The following is a 17,939-nucleotide window of genomic DNA, read 5'->3' as shown; positions in this document are numbered from 1 at the left end:
ATTATTAAATAATTTAAATACTCTGTTTAGTATTGGAGTGCTGACAAAACCACGTTAAAGGGGGGCAGTCTCACCAAAACTTTCATAAATTAGCTTTTCACTTTAGTATTGGAGAGGTGGAACTTAAAAATTAGAGGGACAATATTTTTAAAAGGCCCACTTTTAAGTACCATCTCTGACCTGAGCCGTAATTAGAAGTGAGCATGGTAAACGCACACTCGTACACAGAATGCCTATGGAATTCCTAATGCAATATTTATTTCACATGGCTTGATAAGTTACTAGAGCTCTAGGGGCTACTGTTCTGTGCCTCTCTCTCCCTTGCTGTTTTTCTTTTATTAAATTAAAATATGCATATTTTACACATTGAATTGCTCTGTTTCTCTTTTCATCTGCTTTTCTTTCTGAAGGTGAAAACTGATTAGACATGCAGGAAGTCCTGTTCCAGGCAAGGAAAATAAAACTTGGGAATCAAGACTGCTTGAAAGCGCTGTGTTCTGCACAGATGAACAAAATGCAGAAAAATAATTTAGTCAGTAAATTAATTTCAGCATTCACAAAACATGGTGGACTGGGAGCACAGACACCAGCAATCAGAGCACAGGAGGGTTTGGTACAGTTGCTCTTACTCAACCCATGGGCTTGGAACACCGATTTTGCAAGGAGACTCATTCAGCTACAGGGACATGGTCTCTTGTCCATGGGTATTTGCCCTTGGAGATCACTGATGACTAATCTTTTTTAACACGGGAAACAATCAACTGTCAGTATTTTGTATTTGTTTTTCTGAATTGCAGAATTGGAAAAGAAAAGCAAATGGTGCCAAACAGACATGCAAAGATTTATCAAGTCCTCAAGTCTGAAATTCAAGAATTGAGTTCTTTACATGCTGGTGTGATCTGGGAGTAAAACGACAGACAAATTTTGAACTGACTCTGACAATATATTGAATATATTGAATATGGGTAGAAAAAAATATTATAAAATAGTTTTAGATTTAGAAAAGCAGAATTGGGGGCAATGAAAATTAAATGGCAACTAAATTCCGAGGCTCAGATCAGGGCTTTGGTTTTTACTCCTGGGACTCTTTCTGCAATTTACATTTAATAGTCTTGCAATAAAAATAGAAAATAATCAAAGGAGCAGAGATGAGGTCTCACCATGCCCAGCTGGAGGCCTTAGTCACAACAGCGTAAACCTCTGCTGCAGTTGGCAATAGTGTGTCTTTAACAAGAAGAGCGAAGAGTATTCTCAATTTCAAGAATATTTCATGTATTGGTGAGTAGTGAAGGAAAGATGGGGTAATGAAAATCATGTGTTTGATTCAAAACATGTTGGATGAAGCTCTTTTTTGTATCCTGGAAGAGCATCCTACCTTCAAAGGGTCAATACCTGCAGTCTGTCCTCCTGGTGCTGTGATGGATCCAGTGCTGTTCACGTGCGGAACCTGCTCCAAGACCCCAGTCAGACTGGGACCCTCCAGGGGGATTAAGGCATTGGGAGAACTATCTAGCCTGAGCAACAGATCTTTTCAGGTAAAAAGGCTGGGAATTTTCAAGTCCAAACTACAATTGTTGACTGTATTTAATCCGATGGCTTACTGTTGTAGGTCCTTTGAACCCTATTGTTTCTCTGCCAAATAAGGAGAATTGTATTTCTCTGTTCCTTCCACAGAAGTCATATGATGTTCACATACTTTGTTAATTATGTTGGTAATGAACACAGGAAATCACAGAAAGATAACAAATACTTATGTAAATATGTATCATATTTGATTTGATTTTCCAGGGAAACTAAGAGGCCACTTGGCAGGAACTGCTTCATCTCTCCCTCTATTTCACCTACTATGGTAAAATAAAAAATAAAATAATAAAAAAAAGAAAGTAGTGAAAGTGCACTTCCCTCCAAGAAGAGGAAGGGCAAATGTTGGTAGATTAATAAAAGCAAAGCATAATGTGGGCACTAGCAGTTCTAAAAGGAGAATAAGACTGTATTTTCCAGAGGGAAAAGCTTATGGACTCCTACGGAAACCTCCATTTTGAGACAATGAACTTTAACAGATACGCAATTTATAAAACCGACATAATTAAGAACATTTCTTTTGTGTAAGGATAGTTGGCTTTAAATATCCTAACTCCAAGGAACAGTTTCTTGTATATTATCATTCCTAGTCTTCTTAGAATGCTTTAAAAGTTAAGGCATGTACTTCATGTCAAATACTTCATGGAATTATAACCCAGCACATATGGAAAATAATAAAATTTTATGCCTCCAGAATTATCCACAACATGGAACTCCTGCTGCGAAAACTTGTTATAGATCAGAAATGTTCTACATCCTCTTTCTTTTGAATTATGTTCAAAGAGATGTTGAATTTTAATAGTGTTATGTGAAAGAGCTCAGTGAAATCTCGCTGAAGCTGCTGGACAAAATCATCACCTTTCATTCAAGATAAATGCAAGAAACAAGCAAGCTCTTTTATGGAGCTTGATAACTGAAATTACAGAAGTTATCATCAAAAACAAGAGAAATGTGAAGCATGTGGACCCATGAGTTTTTCTAGAAACTGATATGCTTAATGCAGAGAGAGAGGCATTAATCAAGGCAAGATAATTAATCAAGCAGAAAAAAAAAACATGTAAAAGGAATAAAGAAATCACCAGCACAGCTCGACAAACTAGCATTGTGATCCTGGTAGAAAAAAAAGCTGAAAGAGAGGTTGGGGGTAAAACACTGGGTGAATGAGGTTTGTGAAAAAAAAAAAGAATTCATCGCCTGTTATTTGATTCTGTCTCTGTTCAAGGAAATAAAACTCTGTACTTTCTTTGTAAATAAAATGGAACTATATCAAAGCAAAACCCTGTCCTGATGATGAATTCTCTTTCCAGCTGAGAAGAAAACAACACACAGACCTGGCAAATTGTATAACCACTCAGGTAAAAATGGATTAATACCATGTGAGAAGAGGCATCCAGTTTTCAAGAAAGGGAACTGTGAGGTGGAATTCCCACTGAACCAAAATAGAATCAATGAAGGAAGTATCTCTCACAAATAGTAATTGGTAAAAAGAGATGAAAACAAGACCAGATGAAATTAAAAGAAGACCTAAATCAGCTGGAGGCTTTTCAAAATTAATTAAAGTAGTGGCTGGAAAATTTCCAGAGCAGTCTAAGAGATGATATGCAGTCAGAGATGAAATCTCTGCTTGAGCCGCAAACACCGAGTAACCAGACAGATTAGGAAGCCCTGTGGCAAAACAGATCAATGAGGTGACTGACAACACATCTGCTGCAGGCAAGAAAGTTTTCAAAGAAAAAGGTAAGCCAGAAAAGTTGGAACTAACTTGGGGCTTGCTGGCTGATAAAAGCTATGGCAAAGATATAAGGGGCTGGAGAAGAAAACTGGAACAGAGGGGCAGACAACTGTGCAAGTCTGATGCCTGGAAATGGCCTTATAGCATTGTAAAAGCCACAGTAAGACCCATGTTTTTTTCTTTAGCACTATTATTTTTAAAACATAAATAAAGTTCATTTGAAAACCATTTGAAAATGATCCATATACAAGAATTTGGACTATCTCCAGCTCAGACTGCATCTTTGAAAGAAAAAATTTCAGCAAGCTAATTCTTCTCAGACTAATATTAAAACCCAAATGAACAGAAATGTACAGAAAATGTTGAATCTAATCACCAGCTCTAGTGGCCTAAGTGAAATGGGACTGAGGAACAATACCTACTGTTCTTCCTCACATTACCAAAAAGGACATAATCTTCCAAGAAGTGATCACTAGTGAGAAGATTGAAACTGGTCCCTCTCCTGTCCCACAGGGGTACTAGGTACGGATCTGTTCATCAGGAGTAAGAATGCTAAACAGGATGAGCTTGGGTAAAGCATCAGCAATGATTTAGGAAAGATCTTTGCCCGGAAGACAAAGAAAGAGAAGACACTATCTTCATTCAGATCCCAGCAACGTGAAAGTAGTAAATGGGAGTTTGATTACTGAGTATCTAACAGCACTTGCACAAAGATACTGGGCACTGGATCAACATAACTGGTTGTAGATGGGCCTGCCAATAAAAACAGGAAAAAAGACTATCCAAAACTAAATAATCCGTTCGGTCTTAAATAGAGATAATGAATGTGACCACATGATCATGCAGAAAACATAGACAAGAAGAGCAGGCACTGCAGAACAGTGTTGGAGCTCAGGAACTGGGTTGCTTTTGCATGCAAATAAATTGGAAAAAGAGATCCAGAAGTATCCACAGCCTTATCCCCCTGCCAACATGCCTTTGGTCCATCAGACCAACAAAAATTTGGTCTAAAGTAAAACCCACAAAATAAGTATAATATAGTATGACTGATGGGTGGAGGAATCCAATGCAAATTTAAGGCAAACTACATTTAGAAACTGTGTGTCTGGAATTTAGCATGAAAAGTAGATAGTCAGGACAGATCAGGAGCAGTTTGGATTTCATGATGGATATCAGCTGTGCTGTAAATGCCAGGAAAGTTGTTTTACACTTTCATGCTAAAGAAATACTTTCTAGACAAGTGTTTTCCAGAAAACAGCTTGAATTGTTTACAGGAGTGGAAACGATTAAACCTGTTTCTTGCTGGGGTAGCCTTATAGACAAGTTAAAATTGAGTGGATGGTGCCCACCATGCAATTAGGATCTAAGGCTCTGTCTACAAAAAGAGGAAGCAATAGATCTAGTAAATATTGGCAAAGAAGGGTACGCCACACTCCAAGAGTCTCTGCTGGAATTGCTAAGCATGACATTGTGCCTTTACACAAGGAGCAGCAGATTAATCCCAACTCTCTGCTCTGGAATCGGTCACTGTTGTTACTATCAGTAGGAAAACTACTTCACTGAGCATACAGAAGGGGAAAAAAGAAGCACAGCTCAGTATCAGCTGGTTCTGAGTGGAGGAGGGAGAGGGAGGAGAACCACTGAGAAGATGTTTCAGGAATGAATAATTGAATTCATACAATCCCTGGTGGCAGCACCACAATGTGTATAAACTACAGAAAACTGTATTCAAGTGAACATCAAAGAATTCTGCCCTGAAAGAAGTTAATACTCTATTCTCCTTAGCAAGTTCAGGTTTCCCTTGCTTTATCTTAAATAGCTACTGTTTGGTGAAAAATGGATACAAACTTTGCTCCTGCATCTGGACAGTAACCACAACAACTGAACCAGCATATTGACATGTGATCTGCAGGAAGTTTAAAAAAAAACACAGAAAAGTGGGTCATGGTCGAATCTGACATAGGTAGCTTGTTATGTCGAAGCGACAGACATCATCAAAATAAATGTAAGAAATATGCTTGAATGGAAACCAATAGAACCAGTAAAATAACACATATCAAGTGTATCACATTAAGAGTGGACACATAGCCACACTTGGGAAGCAGCTGATATTGCCAAATAGCGTCCATGAAGCAGCAGACCTGGTGCCGAAGGAGTGATTTTTACTGGGAGGAGAAATAGCTAAGAAGAGCAAAAGGAAAGTAAAAGAAAATGAAGAAATTCAAGTCACAAATGGCATGAAGAACAGAAGTCGAGATAGACTTTTGACAATGGAGTTGGATGGAAGCAGCTTGGATCACAGAACAAAGAAATAACTTTTCAGTTGTAGTCATTCTCTGTGCAAATAGGTTGCCTAACTTCAAATTAGAATGGAAGAACAAAATATTTCCTTCATACTATGGTGGTATGATTAATTCTGATTTCTGTGTTGGCAGCAATGCTTATGAAAGTTCTTAAATGCCTCCTTTAAAAGTGAGAATGTACATTTTTTCAACATATAAAGATGCAGCTACAGGTAAAAATATAGAAATATGAAAAGATATACAATTAAAAATCTGCTATTACAGAATAGCTAACATGGTATTTGATTTTGCACGTTTAACTTAAAAATATATTTTAAGGTAGCATGCCTGATATAAGGAATGCACTCAGCAAGGGAATAAGAAATCAGTCTTCTCAACTGTGTCTAATTGCCAAATTTTTAAGACAAAAATCACAAGTTACTTGAAAATATAGGCTGGAACAACTGTTCAACTTACTTCAAGCAGAATGCATTTGCACTGCACTTCTAAAAACAAGGCCCAAAATATCTCAGATCGAGCATTTAAATACCCAGACACCCAAAATCAAACAAACTTTTTGAAAATTTATCAGAGAAATGGTAGGAAATTGTGCTATGAAGAGCATATAAAATTGTCTTTAACAGGGCTCAGGTGATAGTTTAAAATCACAGACCAAGTGATGCAGATGACAAAATACAACGATTTCAACTGAATGCAAGCTCCTAAAACACAACAGCTTTCCTGAAATTTTTACTTAGATATTCTCTATCTTCAGAACAAAAGTTTCTAAATTCATAATGCAAAACAGAAAATAAAAACATATGCTTGTGTTGTTAATAAGCCCTAGTTAGCTGCAACACTTCCTCCATGAACAGCTTTCATAAGCTTCCAGGCAGACTTTTACACTTTTACACTTACAAAGGAATACTGAATGCAGATACCCATCACACAAACAGACAGCATGTTATGCAGGCACACACTTAGCCTGGTCCTGTGTGTATGTCCAAGTCTGAGAGCTGTACGAGCACATAAAAAGACTGCGAGCAAAGTAAACCCGTATTTGTGCATTGGTAATAAGTGTGCAAAAATTTGTGGATCTATTTAACTTTATGCAGCAGGATCTTAACTCAGCACTTATCTCAACTACCTGTGGTAGGGAAAATGCGTAAGAATTTAAGCATTTTGGGGAACTGGAGCATGTGAGAAGTAAATTTTCATGCAAAAATTCACAGCAAACTGTGCTGGGTCCTTTTTGAGCTGGAGAATGACAATGAATTCTGACTATGTCCTTAAGAAGGTCAGGCCCTCTAAAATCATCCAGTCCTTGGCAACAGTTTAATTATGGACTCTGGCCTTAAGTTTGGCACTAAAATATGAATACTTTACCCTGAGTATTTTCTATATAATTTCCAGATGAACTCTTCTTTGACAGGGCTTGTCACATACATAAACTATAGTATCCAAATACTAAATTTTAGGAAAACATTTCCGCAAAGGTTTTTGCAAATATTGAGACTCAAGCACAACAGATTTTACATCCATTTAAGTTTCTAGAAGCACAGAAAAACATTTGGCTTATAACCTTATCTCAGTTTTCAAGGAGATGTTTAACTTACCTGCCAGAAGTCAGCAACAGTAGCAGGGAGAGGGCCCTGGGTGGCAATATATGCTGGGTTTCGGGGGTCATGGTCCATCTGGAATAAGGAAAGAGAATACAGACTGGATTTGTTTGAAGGAAAATCCCTTGCTGTGTTAGAAAGTAAGCCAGGGCACTAACAAGTGACTTCCTGAAGGACTGTTTTGCCCCTCCATCCTTCATTGGCAAGCAAAGAATTTTATTTCTATTTATAAACTCAGAGTAGACCTTTTTCCACAAAAGACTGATGCTACCAGATGAATATCAGCACACACGATGAGCAACAGCCTATGTCTTCAGTGTGCAGCGTAAGATCATTCATGGTGGCTGACAAAGGCATTTATTTGAGATCAGTACTCGTGGTTTCATAGCAACCTAGGAGCCATCTGAAACATTTTTCTACACTGACTGTTAAGAATGCTCCACACAACTAAATATGTCCTCCATTTCCACCGTGCCAGTCAAGGGCACATGTAACTCAAAAAAAGCAAAAATGGGGAACAAATTCAGTTTCTGGCTTTTTCTGGTTAGCTGAGTTGTCTAAATGCATGGATTTGGCCTCAACAGAGGAAGTTCTGCTTAAAGGCCTTAATTATAGCATTTAATTCAAGGAGCAGAAAATTCACTGAGCAGAAAAAATAAAGAATCTAAGAAACAAAGCCATCAAGAGTAAATAGGATTAGTGTGTTACAATGAATGTTTTTGAAGTGATGGGTGGCTTTCTTGGTTCTAAATCATAGGAACCATTCTGCTGAAAAAGAAGATCTGCTGATGGGATTAAAAAACAAACAAACTCATTCTAAACCTGAACTGGGAAATACAAAACTTTGAACATAAAGAAAAAAGACCCGGTTCAGCTCCCAAATGTGCGGGTGTGACTCAGTGACATTGAAAACAGTGAGAGTTAACTTATACCCATGTAGCTGAAGGCAAAATTTGTCTCAATACATGAATTTCTTCTATAAGTAAAGGTCTGAATAAGAATGAATGTGAGTCACATTTGCATTAACAGGAATCTACTGAATTTATTCATAGCCTATCAAAATTTTCAGTGATGGTACATGTCAGTGTAAAAGAAGGCACCTTATAATTATGTGCAACATAAAAGAGGGAAGAACCATAAAGAACAGATGTAAGTTATTCTAACAGAACAACAATATGATGAATGTTGCAAAAAGGAAGAAAACCCTTTTATGATTATAATTTTCTGATGTATAATTAAACCAGACTTAATATTAAAATTCTCCATGACAACACAACACAGGTAACATGAAGTCACTTGAATCCATTTGGAATAAAAGCTTAATTCTAATTCACCATGGTTATCAGAAACCTTGACCAGAGTGTCTATAATACCATTATTTCATTCCGAGCTTCATTAGGATGCTTCTCTGATCAGCAAACAACTCTTCACAACAAGCAATTGCTCAAAACAAATTTCAACCTTGCCTTTTGACAAAAGCAATTTGATAGCAGGACATTTACTACTGTGGGTATTTTGAGACTGGGGAAAAAGTAACTTTCTTCAGAAAGCAGTATTAGCAGAAAAAACTTAGGAACCATTTCAAAATGGGCAATGTTTTTTGTTTTGCTTGTTTTCTGTTAGAACTGAGGCACCAAACTAAACACTGAAAGCAACAATAAATGCAATTAAGCAAAGTCAGGCTTAACATTTATTTTGCTCTATGATGGATGAAATAATTTCTGTTGTTTTGTTTTGAATCCCACAGAGATCCATAGGATTTAATCATCTGCTTAAATGTTTTCCTGCACTGTAACTAGAAATCTTAGCTTAGAAAAAGTGATCTGCACTGAGGAGGACTTACAAACTAACTCCCTGTAGAAACTGTTGTAAGCTGCATGTATGTACTTGAAAATGACATCACCTCTCCACTTGTGAGCTCAAGAGCCTGACTTGGAAACATAACCAACAGTGAAAACACCCAACTTTATAAAAATAATAGTTTACTTTGAATTCCTCCTAAAAATAAATTCTTTTGTATATAGACATGCCAGAAAACAAAGGCAGAAGGAAACAAGGATGATGCAAATAGCGCTGTCATGGAGGAAATACTTCTCAACATTCAGCTGATAAATCAGGAATAGGACAATCTTGGCATTTCAGCATTAATCAACCTCTGTCACAAAGGTGCTGTTGGAACGTGGCAAACATTACAATAAGCACAGAGTAGTGAAGTGTTTCAGCAGTTTAACAATAATTCAAAAGACAATTACAATTATTACATTCCAAGCACATTGTGTTGTGCAGAAAACAATTATGAGCAGAAACTCTTCTTGCTCAGAGCAAATAGAAGGCAGCAGAAAGCCCTATCACGCTATTAAATGATCTTTAACTGAACAAAAGTAAGAGCAAAGATTAAACTAATTAAATGAAATTACTGGTTTCATCTATTTTCTGTTATATGTACTGTTTTAAGGCCGCGTATTTTGAGAAAAATGTAAAAAATCACCACTCTGGTCACATTCAAATCAACATGAGCAGGCGACTGCGAAGGACAGTTCTTCAATGTTTTTGTTATGTCCTTTTCTATTCTCTCAAGGTCACCGAGAACACCAAGGGCATCTTAATCTATCAAAGTTAACATAAGTTTGAATAAAGAAATAAAGTCAGTAATGGGTTTTAAACTAACTAATCAAGGATCAAGTAAAAAGCTTTTTTATGTCAGTAGTCATTATCTTCTTTCAAGAATCCCTGAGATTTCTCACTTCATCAAAGTAAAGCAAAAAAATGTATTCTCCAAGACAAATAGAGAACACCAGGCTCCATACCATCAAGTATTATTAAAACAAAAATCAACTGTTTGTCAATATTTTACTTAGGAAAATTCTTCAGAAATCACCCCACTAGCAATTGCTTAAAAATAACAAGATTTTTCCCTTTATGTTTTATTATGTGCTTTTTATCAAAGAATAAAATTCACATGACTAACATTAGAACTGGGTGAAACAGACATTTTTGGAAAGAAAAAAGGTGCAATTATTACTTCAGTTTTATTATGGTTGAATTCTCATTTTCTGATGTTATACAACAAAAGCAAGTCTGGTGATAATGTTTCAATCTAGGTTTCCATAATATTGTATTAAGGGAAAAAAGGGATCAAGGATTACTATAACTGACCATGCAATTAACTATGGCCATTTTAGCGGTCATTTTTTGGTCATTTTGCCACCATCAAAGACAAATGGAAACAAACAGGATGAACATTCATGTTTATTGTTGGAAAAGAAATACCACAGAAAGCAGTCCCTAACTATTAGATATGTTAGTAGCACGACTTGTGTTTTTCTACAGTGATTTTTTTCCTTGTAATTAAAGCTGATTTACAGTATCTTAAGGTAGGAAAATATGGGAAGAACACTATCATGATTAGTTGCAACTTTGTTAAATTAATACCAGACCACAGACCAAAACTACTCTATTTTTTCTTACAAGAGCTCTAATATCCAGTTGCTCTATTTTTGCATGTTTTCCCTGAAGACTCCTGAATTTTTGTGAGTTTTTATATAGAGATCCTAGCGCTGCATGGTTTCTCTGATAATACTGATGAAATACAGCAATATCAATACATACTGGGAGAAAATCCTTGTACATATAGATTCTTGTTAAGCAGTTTTGTGTCATTGTAAGCATTGAGTATCAATGACTATTTTGAACTCTCACATAATGAATACATCGATTCATTCCTGCCCTTTACCTTCCCCATCAGCTTGTCTGATCCTTACTTGTCACAGAGAAAAATGCTGGGTGAGATGTGCTCCCAGTCACACCATATATACCTTGATCTAAATCTTCTGTATCTGGCTGAAATATTCCTAAATCATATGAGAGGAGAATGAGATCCAGTGGAGACTAAACATGATGGAAAGAAAGTTGAACTCTGATTAATTAATGCCTTAAGAATTTGTATGGATTCAAGGTACTGGGTAGTTTCCAGATTCAATGTGTTTATCATGCCAATAAAATCTACTTTCATGCATCTATTTAATGCACTCTATAGAGCAAGGATAATCGATAAAAGTAAAAAAAAAAAAAAAATTTTGTAAAAGAAAGTGTATCCAGCAAATGCTGGTGAACTTTGTAATCACTTACATTTCAGCATTAGAACTAAAAAGGTAGATCAGTCCTCATTTTCATGTTTGAATTAAAATTTAAAACAATTTTTAAATCCTTCTTTTAAAACCCTTAATGGAATGAAAGAAGTAAATCTGGCTGTGAATGCCATTATGAATTTCGGAGTCTATTCTTGGTGATGAAATTTGTATGCTGTGTTTGAACAAACTGTCACGTTAATGACATTCCTCAGTCTGGTGTCTTCAATAATAAGCAAACTGAGTTTTTAAATGTAGTTGATGGGATTTTTTTTCTCTCTCAGACACCCTATGAGGAAAAACAGAATTCCCATTTACTTTCATGACCTCTGATTTAAAAGCAAAGATTGCACATTATTTACTACTGGATGATTTTCCCGAAATTTAATGAGGACTAAGTACAAATATGACAGATGTAATTATCACAGTTTTATTCTGCACAGTCAGGGTCTCCTTGTGTTGTAATTGCAAGCTTTTCATTCAGCTGCCGATAGCAGAGTTATTATCATAGTACTTTATGTTATTTCAAAGAGGAGGGAAACAGATTTCTACCCCACTTTTACCCTGCAAATTCTCCCAAGGACTCATTTTGCCTGGCCTGATGCTACATTGAAATTAAATGGCTACAGGAAGAACTTGGACTAAATCTCTGCTGATTCTCCTCACCCACTTCCAGCTGTGGTGAGGCCATCAATCTAACCCCAGTTTTCACAACATATTGGAGGGAAAGGAGGTCTTGAGGGGGTAGCATTTTTTAAAAGGCAGGAACATGTGGGCAGGTGGCCAGCCCATTGTCTAGCAAGGGGATTTTTTTTACTGTGTTCTGCTGCACTCATTTAGACTTAAGTTAAGGTTGAGTGAGCCCCAGCTGGAGGCTGGACCACTGACCCAGAAGCTGGAGATACCCTGCAACTTGTACGTGACTGGAAGCCTTCCTACCCGAAGCTCAAATATAATTACTTTATTTTACACTCTTCCCTTGCCAGACAGCTCACACGTGCAGGGAGGAGAAATCCTCTTCTCGTCAGTTCAGGCTGTACTCGTCCGCTGCTTTTAATGCCCATCTTGCAGCCCACTACAACGCTCACTCCCAACCCAAAAACAGCAGCAACATCACTGTATTGACACGATAATTACTGAGGTTATTTAAGTTGAAAGGCAGCATTCTTAAAGAAAGAAATGACAGGATTTTTGCAAGAGTGAATAAAGGCAGACTTGCTCACAAAAAAAGTGGATCAAATGTGTGTCTGCTAACAGAAAATGTCTCAAACAAACAGCAATAGTAACAGTAAGTATGTCCAGCTCAGGCTGCAGAAAATACTGCAGAATCAAGTGCCCAATATAATATTTCAGTAGGTATCTGAGGTTGTAAGCAGCTTGTAAAGTCTCTATCACTCCTATATTCTACCTCACTGTACACAAACAATTCCAGATTAACAAATACAATTACACTAACACTAACTTTAAGATATCTCATTTGTCTTGAAATGAAACAGTTTGCATGGAGTCTTTCCAAACTATGGGCTTGCAAAGTAGTGATTTCCTCCTACCAACCTCCCACTGCATCACCTTCAGGAAACACACATTTTATCTATTGCTTTCAAAATAGCGAAATGACTATTGAGTTAGCACAAAACCATCTGGAGCATCTCTTTCCTTGGAATAACAGGTTGTCTACGTAAATGTGGGCTGCGGCACTCCTTCCCACACAGCAGGATCCCTATCCTACCAAGAGGTGGAGGAGATCATAAGTTTCTCTTGGCAGTTTTCTATGGCTATGCCCGATCCTAAGTGTTCATCTTAACCCAGTGAAACATTTGTGCGCCCACTTATCTCTAATCATACAAATACTGCCATAAGAGATAGGGAGACAACCAGAAGAACTTTGCTTCATCACTGTTACTTATTTTATTGTACAAAACTCTTGAGTCTGAGAAAGCTATAAAAAAGAAACATCTTCTAGTCTTGCAGAAGAAAATACCCTTGAGTGCTGGATGGAGAGGCAATACTACAGCCCCCTGTTATAACAGGAGTTAAAGCCATAGAAGCTGAGACCCTCTCCCTGCACTACCTTGGGGCATCCAGACAAAGCAAATTACTTCTCAGTTATGTCAATGGAATATCTTGGTCCTGCTTCTCCACCCCCAACACTACCTGATCTCAAATTTTCTCATCAGTGTAATTAAGGGAATAACTACACTATAATCTAGAAATATAACTGCAACAGGTATATACACACATGCAAGTTTTCACCCCTCACCCATGCTAATCTGTGTACTAAAACCAGGATGCCTCCACAACAACTTCTGGGCAAGCTACAGAAGCCCATCCTGGTGTGTTTGGTAAAAACGCCTGCCATCCGTGCTGCTGCCAGTGCTGAACCCGGCTTAGCCCCATGTCTACAGATGCTGTGAAGCCACTTCCTGTAGTCATGTGAATTACAACCGAGCTCTTAAAAGTATATGGTATCTTACTTACCGTTAACACCTTGCACTCCTGCACTTGCTATGAAACCTCTCAGCTTTTACTGTCAAATTAAGGCTTGAACTCACCCAATATTCCTTGGAGCTCCAAGTTACTTTGATGATCTTCTAATCCTAGGGCCAGATAGAGCTTGGTCTAGGCAGAGACATACTTAAAAGTAGTCCAAAAACTGCAATAATCTGTGTGCATCTATCCTTGTTCTCTAAAATGGTAGCTGGCAATCCCTGAAACATGTGGGTGCTGTGGTCTACCCTCTACCATAAGCCAAAGACAAAAGCATCCTGAAGATGCCTGTTGGGTTCTATGTGTTTTTAAACTCTCTGAATAAAACATTTTTACATATTCAAGGAAATTAGGCTTTTGAACTCAACTGAAAGTAAAGACTATGAAGCTCAGAGAACAATTTATATGTTTTTTTTTTTTCCTGTTTTGGAAGAAGCATTGTCAACAACATTAGAAAGAAGGAAGCAGCCTGTAATTTCATGCTGTTGCAAATTGTCAGCTGCCTTGCCCACATGAACTGATTTAACTGGGGGAGTGATGCTCCCCAGGAAAATGAGAAAGTAATGGCATACACAGCCCACTACAGTGGAAGCTAATTCTCCATCCTAAATTCTTTCTCATAGTTTCCCTATAATAACTTAGATACTTAAGTAATGTGAATAAGATCCATGTGCAAAGTGACTCCCGTACTTTTTCCCCCTTAAATGGTATCCTGACATTTCCATTGAGAAGCTCGGACGGGGCGATGCTACTGGCTCCATCATAGCTGTTTTGTTTCTAATAACGGAGACCTCTTCTCCTTGTCACTTTTCACTGACAAGTAAGGATCCATATTCAGTTTGCATAGGGTGAGAAAGGGGAGCTGGGCCAGGCTGGGGTATTCAGAGGCAAAAAGTGGGTAGACCTATTTTGCAGTTTGAATGGACACACGAGTGGTGAGGGAACTTGTTCTTGCTTTCAAAACAGCAAGCTCAGAGAAGAACCAGGAGAGCCACAGAAACCTAGAGCTACACATCGGGAAGGCAACAGATGAAGAAAGCTAAGAGGAAATGTCCAGAAGTTCAGAAGCTCATGGAACTCAGTTGTCTGCACCTACAGAAACCATTCCTCCTGTGACAGCAGTAGGACTAGGTAAAAAATGAGTGAAAAACAAGCAAGCTTTACCTCCTCAGAAAAGGAAAGCCATGCTAAGGGTATATTGCTGAATTTTATGATCAGTAAATTACTAACATCAAGTACAGAAAACCTGACATTATTACGAGGTAGAAGAACGACCATCTACTATTTTCTTAGTACATAATCCTTAAGAGTATTGAATGCACTTGTAGGATATTTCTTTCTCTTCAATTTGAAAGGACAGCCTGAGACTGATATCAGTGTTGTGTGGCAGTGAGGTACCTCAAGTTAGCATATTTTAACAACAGGGAAAGACAGGGACTGATTATTTTGATTCTTTCTCTTAGGTTGCTGTACTTACAATTGGGCTAGCATTAATGTAGTCTGAATTGTCGTGGCTATTTTCAGCTTTCAGACATATCCTGGAATGATCATCTGCAAAGGCAAAAATAAAGAGATGAAAGTTGCTATACAAATATTCTACTCATTTTAAGTTAAACAATGCAAAGTCAGATTAATGTGTTATTTCAAGACAGCTAAACAGTGTAAATCGCAGACAGGATATTTCCTTCTGATTCCTAACCTAGCATAGTCTTGATGGAACCACAGAGTCACAGCCTGACTCAGGAACGAAGCTCTAAGATATTTCGGAGGCTGAGTAAAAGAAAGCATGTCTTCATTAGTGGAGGACTTGTTAGTGTTAGGTCAGAGGTTGGACTAGGTGATCTTGGAGGTCTCTTCCAACCTAGATGATTCTGTGATTCTATGAGATGCACCATAATATGGTGTTGCTCAGGGAGTTTAAGATTTAAACTAGGAAAATTACTAGGAAAAAAACAGTATTACAGAAAACACTCCTGTGTTTGCAGGGTCATGGAAGAAGTAAGCTGATAGATGTGGTCCATCTGGTTTCTCTATAAAATGAACAGCCAGAACATCGAAGTACAATTTAGAGCTGGACAGAAAGTTAATATGACCTGATCAAACACCATTGCTGTGTGGTGCTACGCGTGATGTGATGAGACAATATGACTTGGCGGTGCTCACAGGAGAGACAAAATCAGATAACAGCTACAAATAAAAGTACGACGGGAGCACACACAGATGTTCCTGTGCTGTTAGTAATGTAGCCAGGTCAGGCACCACTAGTAAAGAAAACAGCAACTCTGGACGTAAAAGATTTACTCATGTTGTTTGTCCATCATCACGATTCTTTTACTGTGTTTTAACTGGTATTTTTACTGGTGCTAGTTCAATTATGCTTAGAGCAGATATCCTTGTCCTTTAAATTCTTTAACCTTCAAACTCTAGCCCTTTTTTAAAATTTCAGGATATATATAATGGATGGGGTTTATTTGTCTGTATGTATACAGTGATAATGCAGATGTCTGCATCTGTTCCAGTCATCTAGATTCACTTTTTGTTAAGAGAAAAAAATATTTCTAGGTGATGAATCATCTCATCTTGATTTAGCTGTCTCAGGCCAGACAAATTACACACCAGAAGTGCCTTTTTCTTTCTGTTGACTACAGAGAGAAGACCAGATCACATGCAGATAAGTTATGCAAGAAATGTCTAAATCTTTAAATATGAATCCCAAACAACTTGTGTATGATACATAATCAGCATGGTTCACACATCTCAGCAAACCTACCCTGCACAGTACAGTGTGGAGAGAAGTTGTGGAGCTGCCCTTCCAGTAACCGTCTACTTTGGGCGTTTCCAAGCTGAACATGTAAACTGATGTTTTAAGAGGATCTTTCCACCAGTTACTCAAAAAGCCAAACTGAAGGTACATAAACACACCTTGACCCCTTTATATCTTGTCTAGTGGCCCATGATACCATTCTTAATAGCAGAATTACAAGTTGGCTTTTGAAATTAAGTACTCACTCTTATGTTAATAATAAGTAACAATAAATGGGGTATCAAACATCGTAAGTAGTACACAGGAAAGTAAAGACAGAGGGTTTGGGTACTGCTTATATTTATTCACCATTTACCTCATGGCAGTTCAATATGTGAATAAGAAGAAGGTGTGCTTGTATGACTTTTATAAAGTGTTGTTTACAGTCACTCAATCTTGTCACGAAAATTTAAATGACCAATGTGAACAACCTTCTCCTGGAATAAGACTAGAAGTGTGACAAATAAAGCATGACAAATAAATGAAGAACCATTCATTACTATTCACATAACATTATTTTCTCTGGTGAGGTTTAAACAGAATATGAAGATCAAGAAGATGAGAAGGGGAGCATGGTCATGGATATCGTTCACCTTTACTTTGGCACCACTGCACAAAAAAAAAAGAAACAGAAAAATGAACATCTGAGATCTTGGGACTACCCAAGATTTTTTACAGGATGCTTTACAGTAAGCATTTTCACAGAGTGCTTGAGGAAGATCTACAGATCTGAAACAAGTTTCAAAATGTATAACAAAAAATGGCTATTGGAGATACACAAGTTAAATGCACAAAATCTCACCTCTCACATATCTTAGGCTAAGTAAGCTCTTACGAACAAGCGCATTCATAATATAGCAAAAATGTTTGAACTAATCACCAAAGAAACTGTGTGAGGTGTTTTCAAGTAATGGATGTGGGAGACATCAGGGACAATGACTCATTGGTATTTAGCAAACAGATGTCAGCGTGGTTCTCCAATAAAAGTCAAGTGTCAGATCTGTAATTTTGGAAATCTTTTCTTTTCTTAAACATAATATTTTATCTAGATCCTCCCCTTAGTGTACCTTATCATTATCTTGCAGTCTTGTAGGGTTTATCAGAGGGTGACACAAGTTAATGCTTTCATAGTAGTGAGACATTGTACTTGCTTTCAGGAAAAAAAAAAAAAAGAAAAAAAAACAGGTGCAAAAAAGGTTGGACATTTGTTTTCTGCATATAGCAAGAGTTTTCACCCATGTGTGGTTCAGTTGCAGCATTAAGTGTTCATATTGACAATGAACAGATTGTGCTTGTCTATGCCTGTTA

General features: G+C 37.5%; 1 protein-coding gene across 4 annotated transcripts in view; it reads right to left on the bottom strand.

Annotated features, from left to right (window-relative positions):
• PTPRN2 (protein tyrosine phosphatase receptor type N2) overlaps positions 1-17,939 on the bottom strand; it is a 648,013-nt gene that overhangs the window by 39,207 nt on the left and 590,867 nt on the right. For all 4 annotated transcript variants that reach the window (XM_083823703.1, XM_083823704.1, XM_083823705.1 and 1 more), the window contains 2 exons: positions 15,306-15,379; positions 7,212-7,289 (listed from right to left, as the gene is read on the bottom strand). In XM_083823703.1, coding sequence (XP_083679829.1) covers positions 7,212-7,289; positions 15,306-15,379 — 152 coding nt within the window. The remainder of the gene's footprint in view (positions 1-7,211; positions 7,290-15,305; positions 15,380-17,939) is intronic.

This window comes from Anser anser (assembly GCF_964211835.1).
Source record: "Anser anser genome assembly, chromosome: 2".
Lineage (NCBI taxonomy): Eukaryota > Metazoa > Chordata > Aves > Anseriformes > Anatidae > Anser > Anser anser.
Note: the sequence above shows the minus strand (reverse complement) of the source record. Positions and strands in the feature narration are given on the sequence as shown.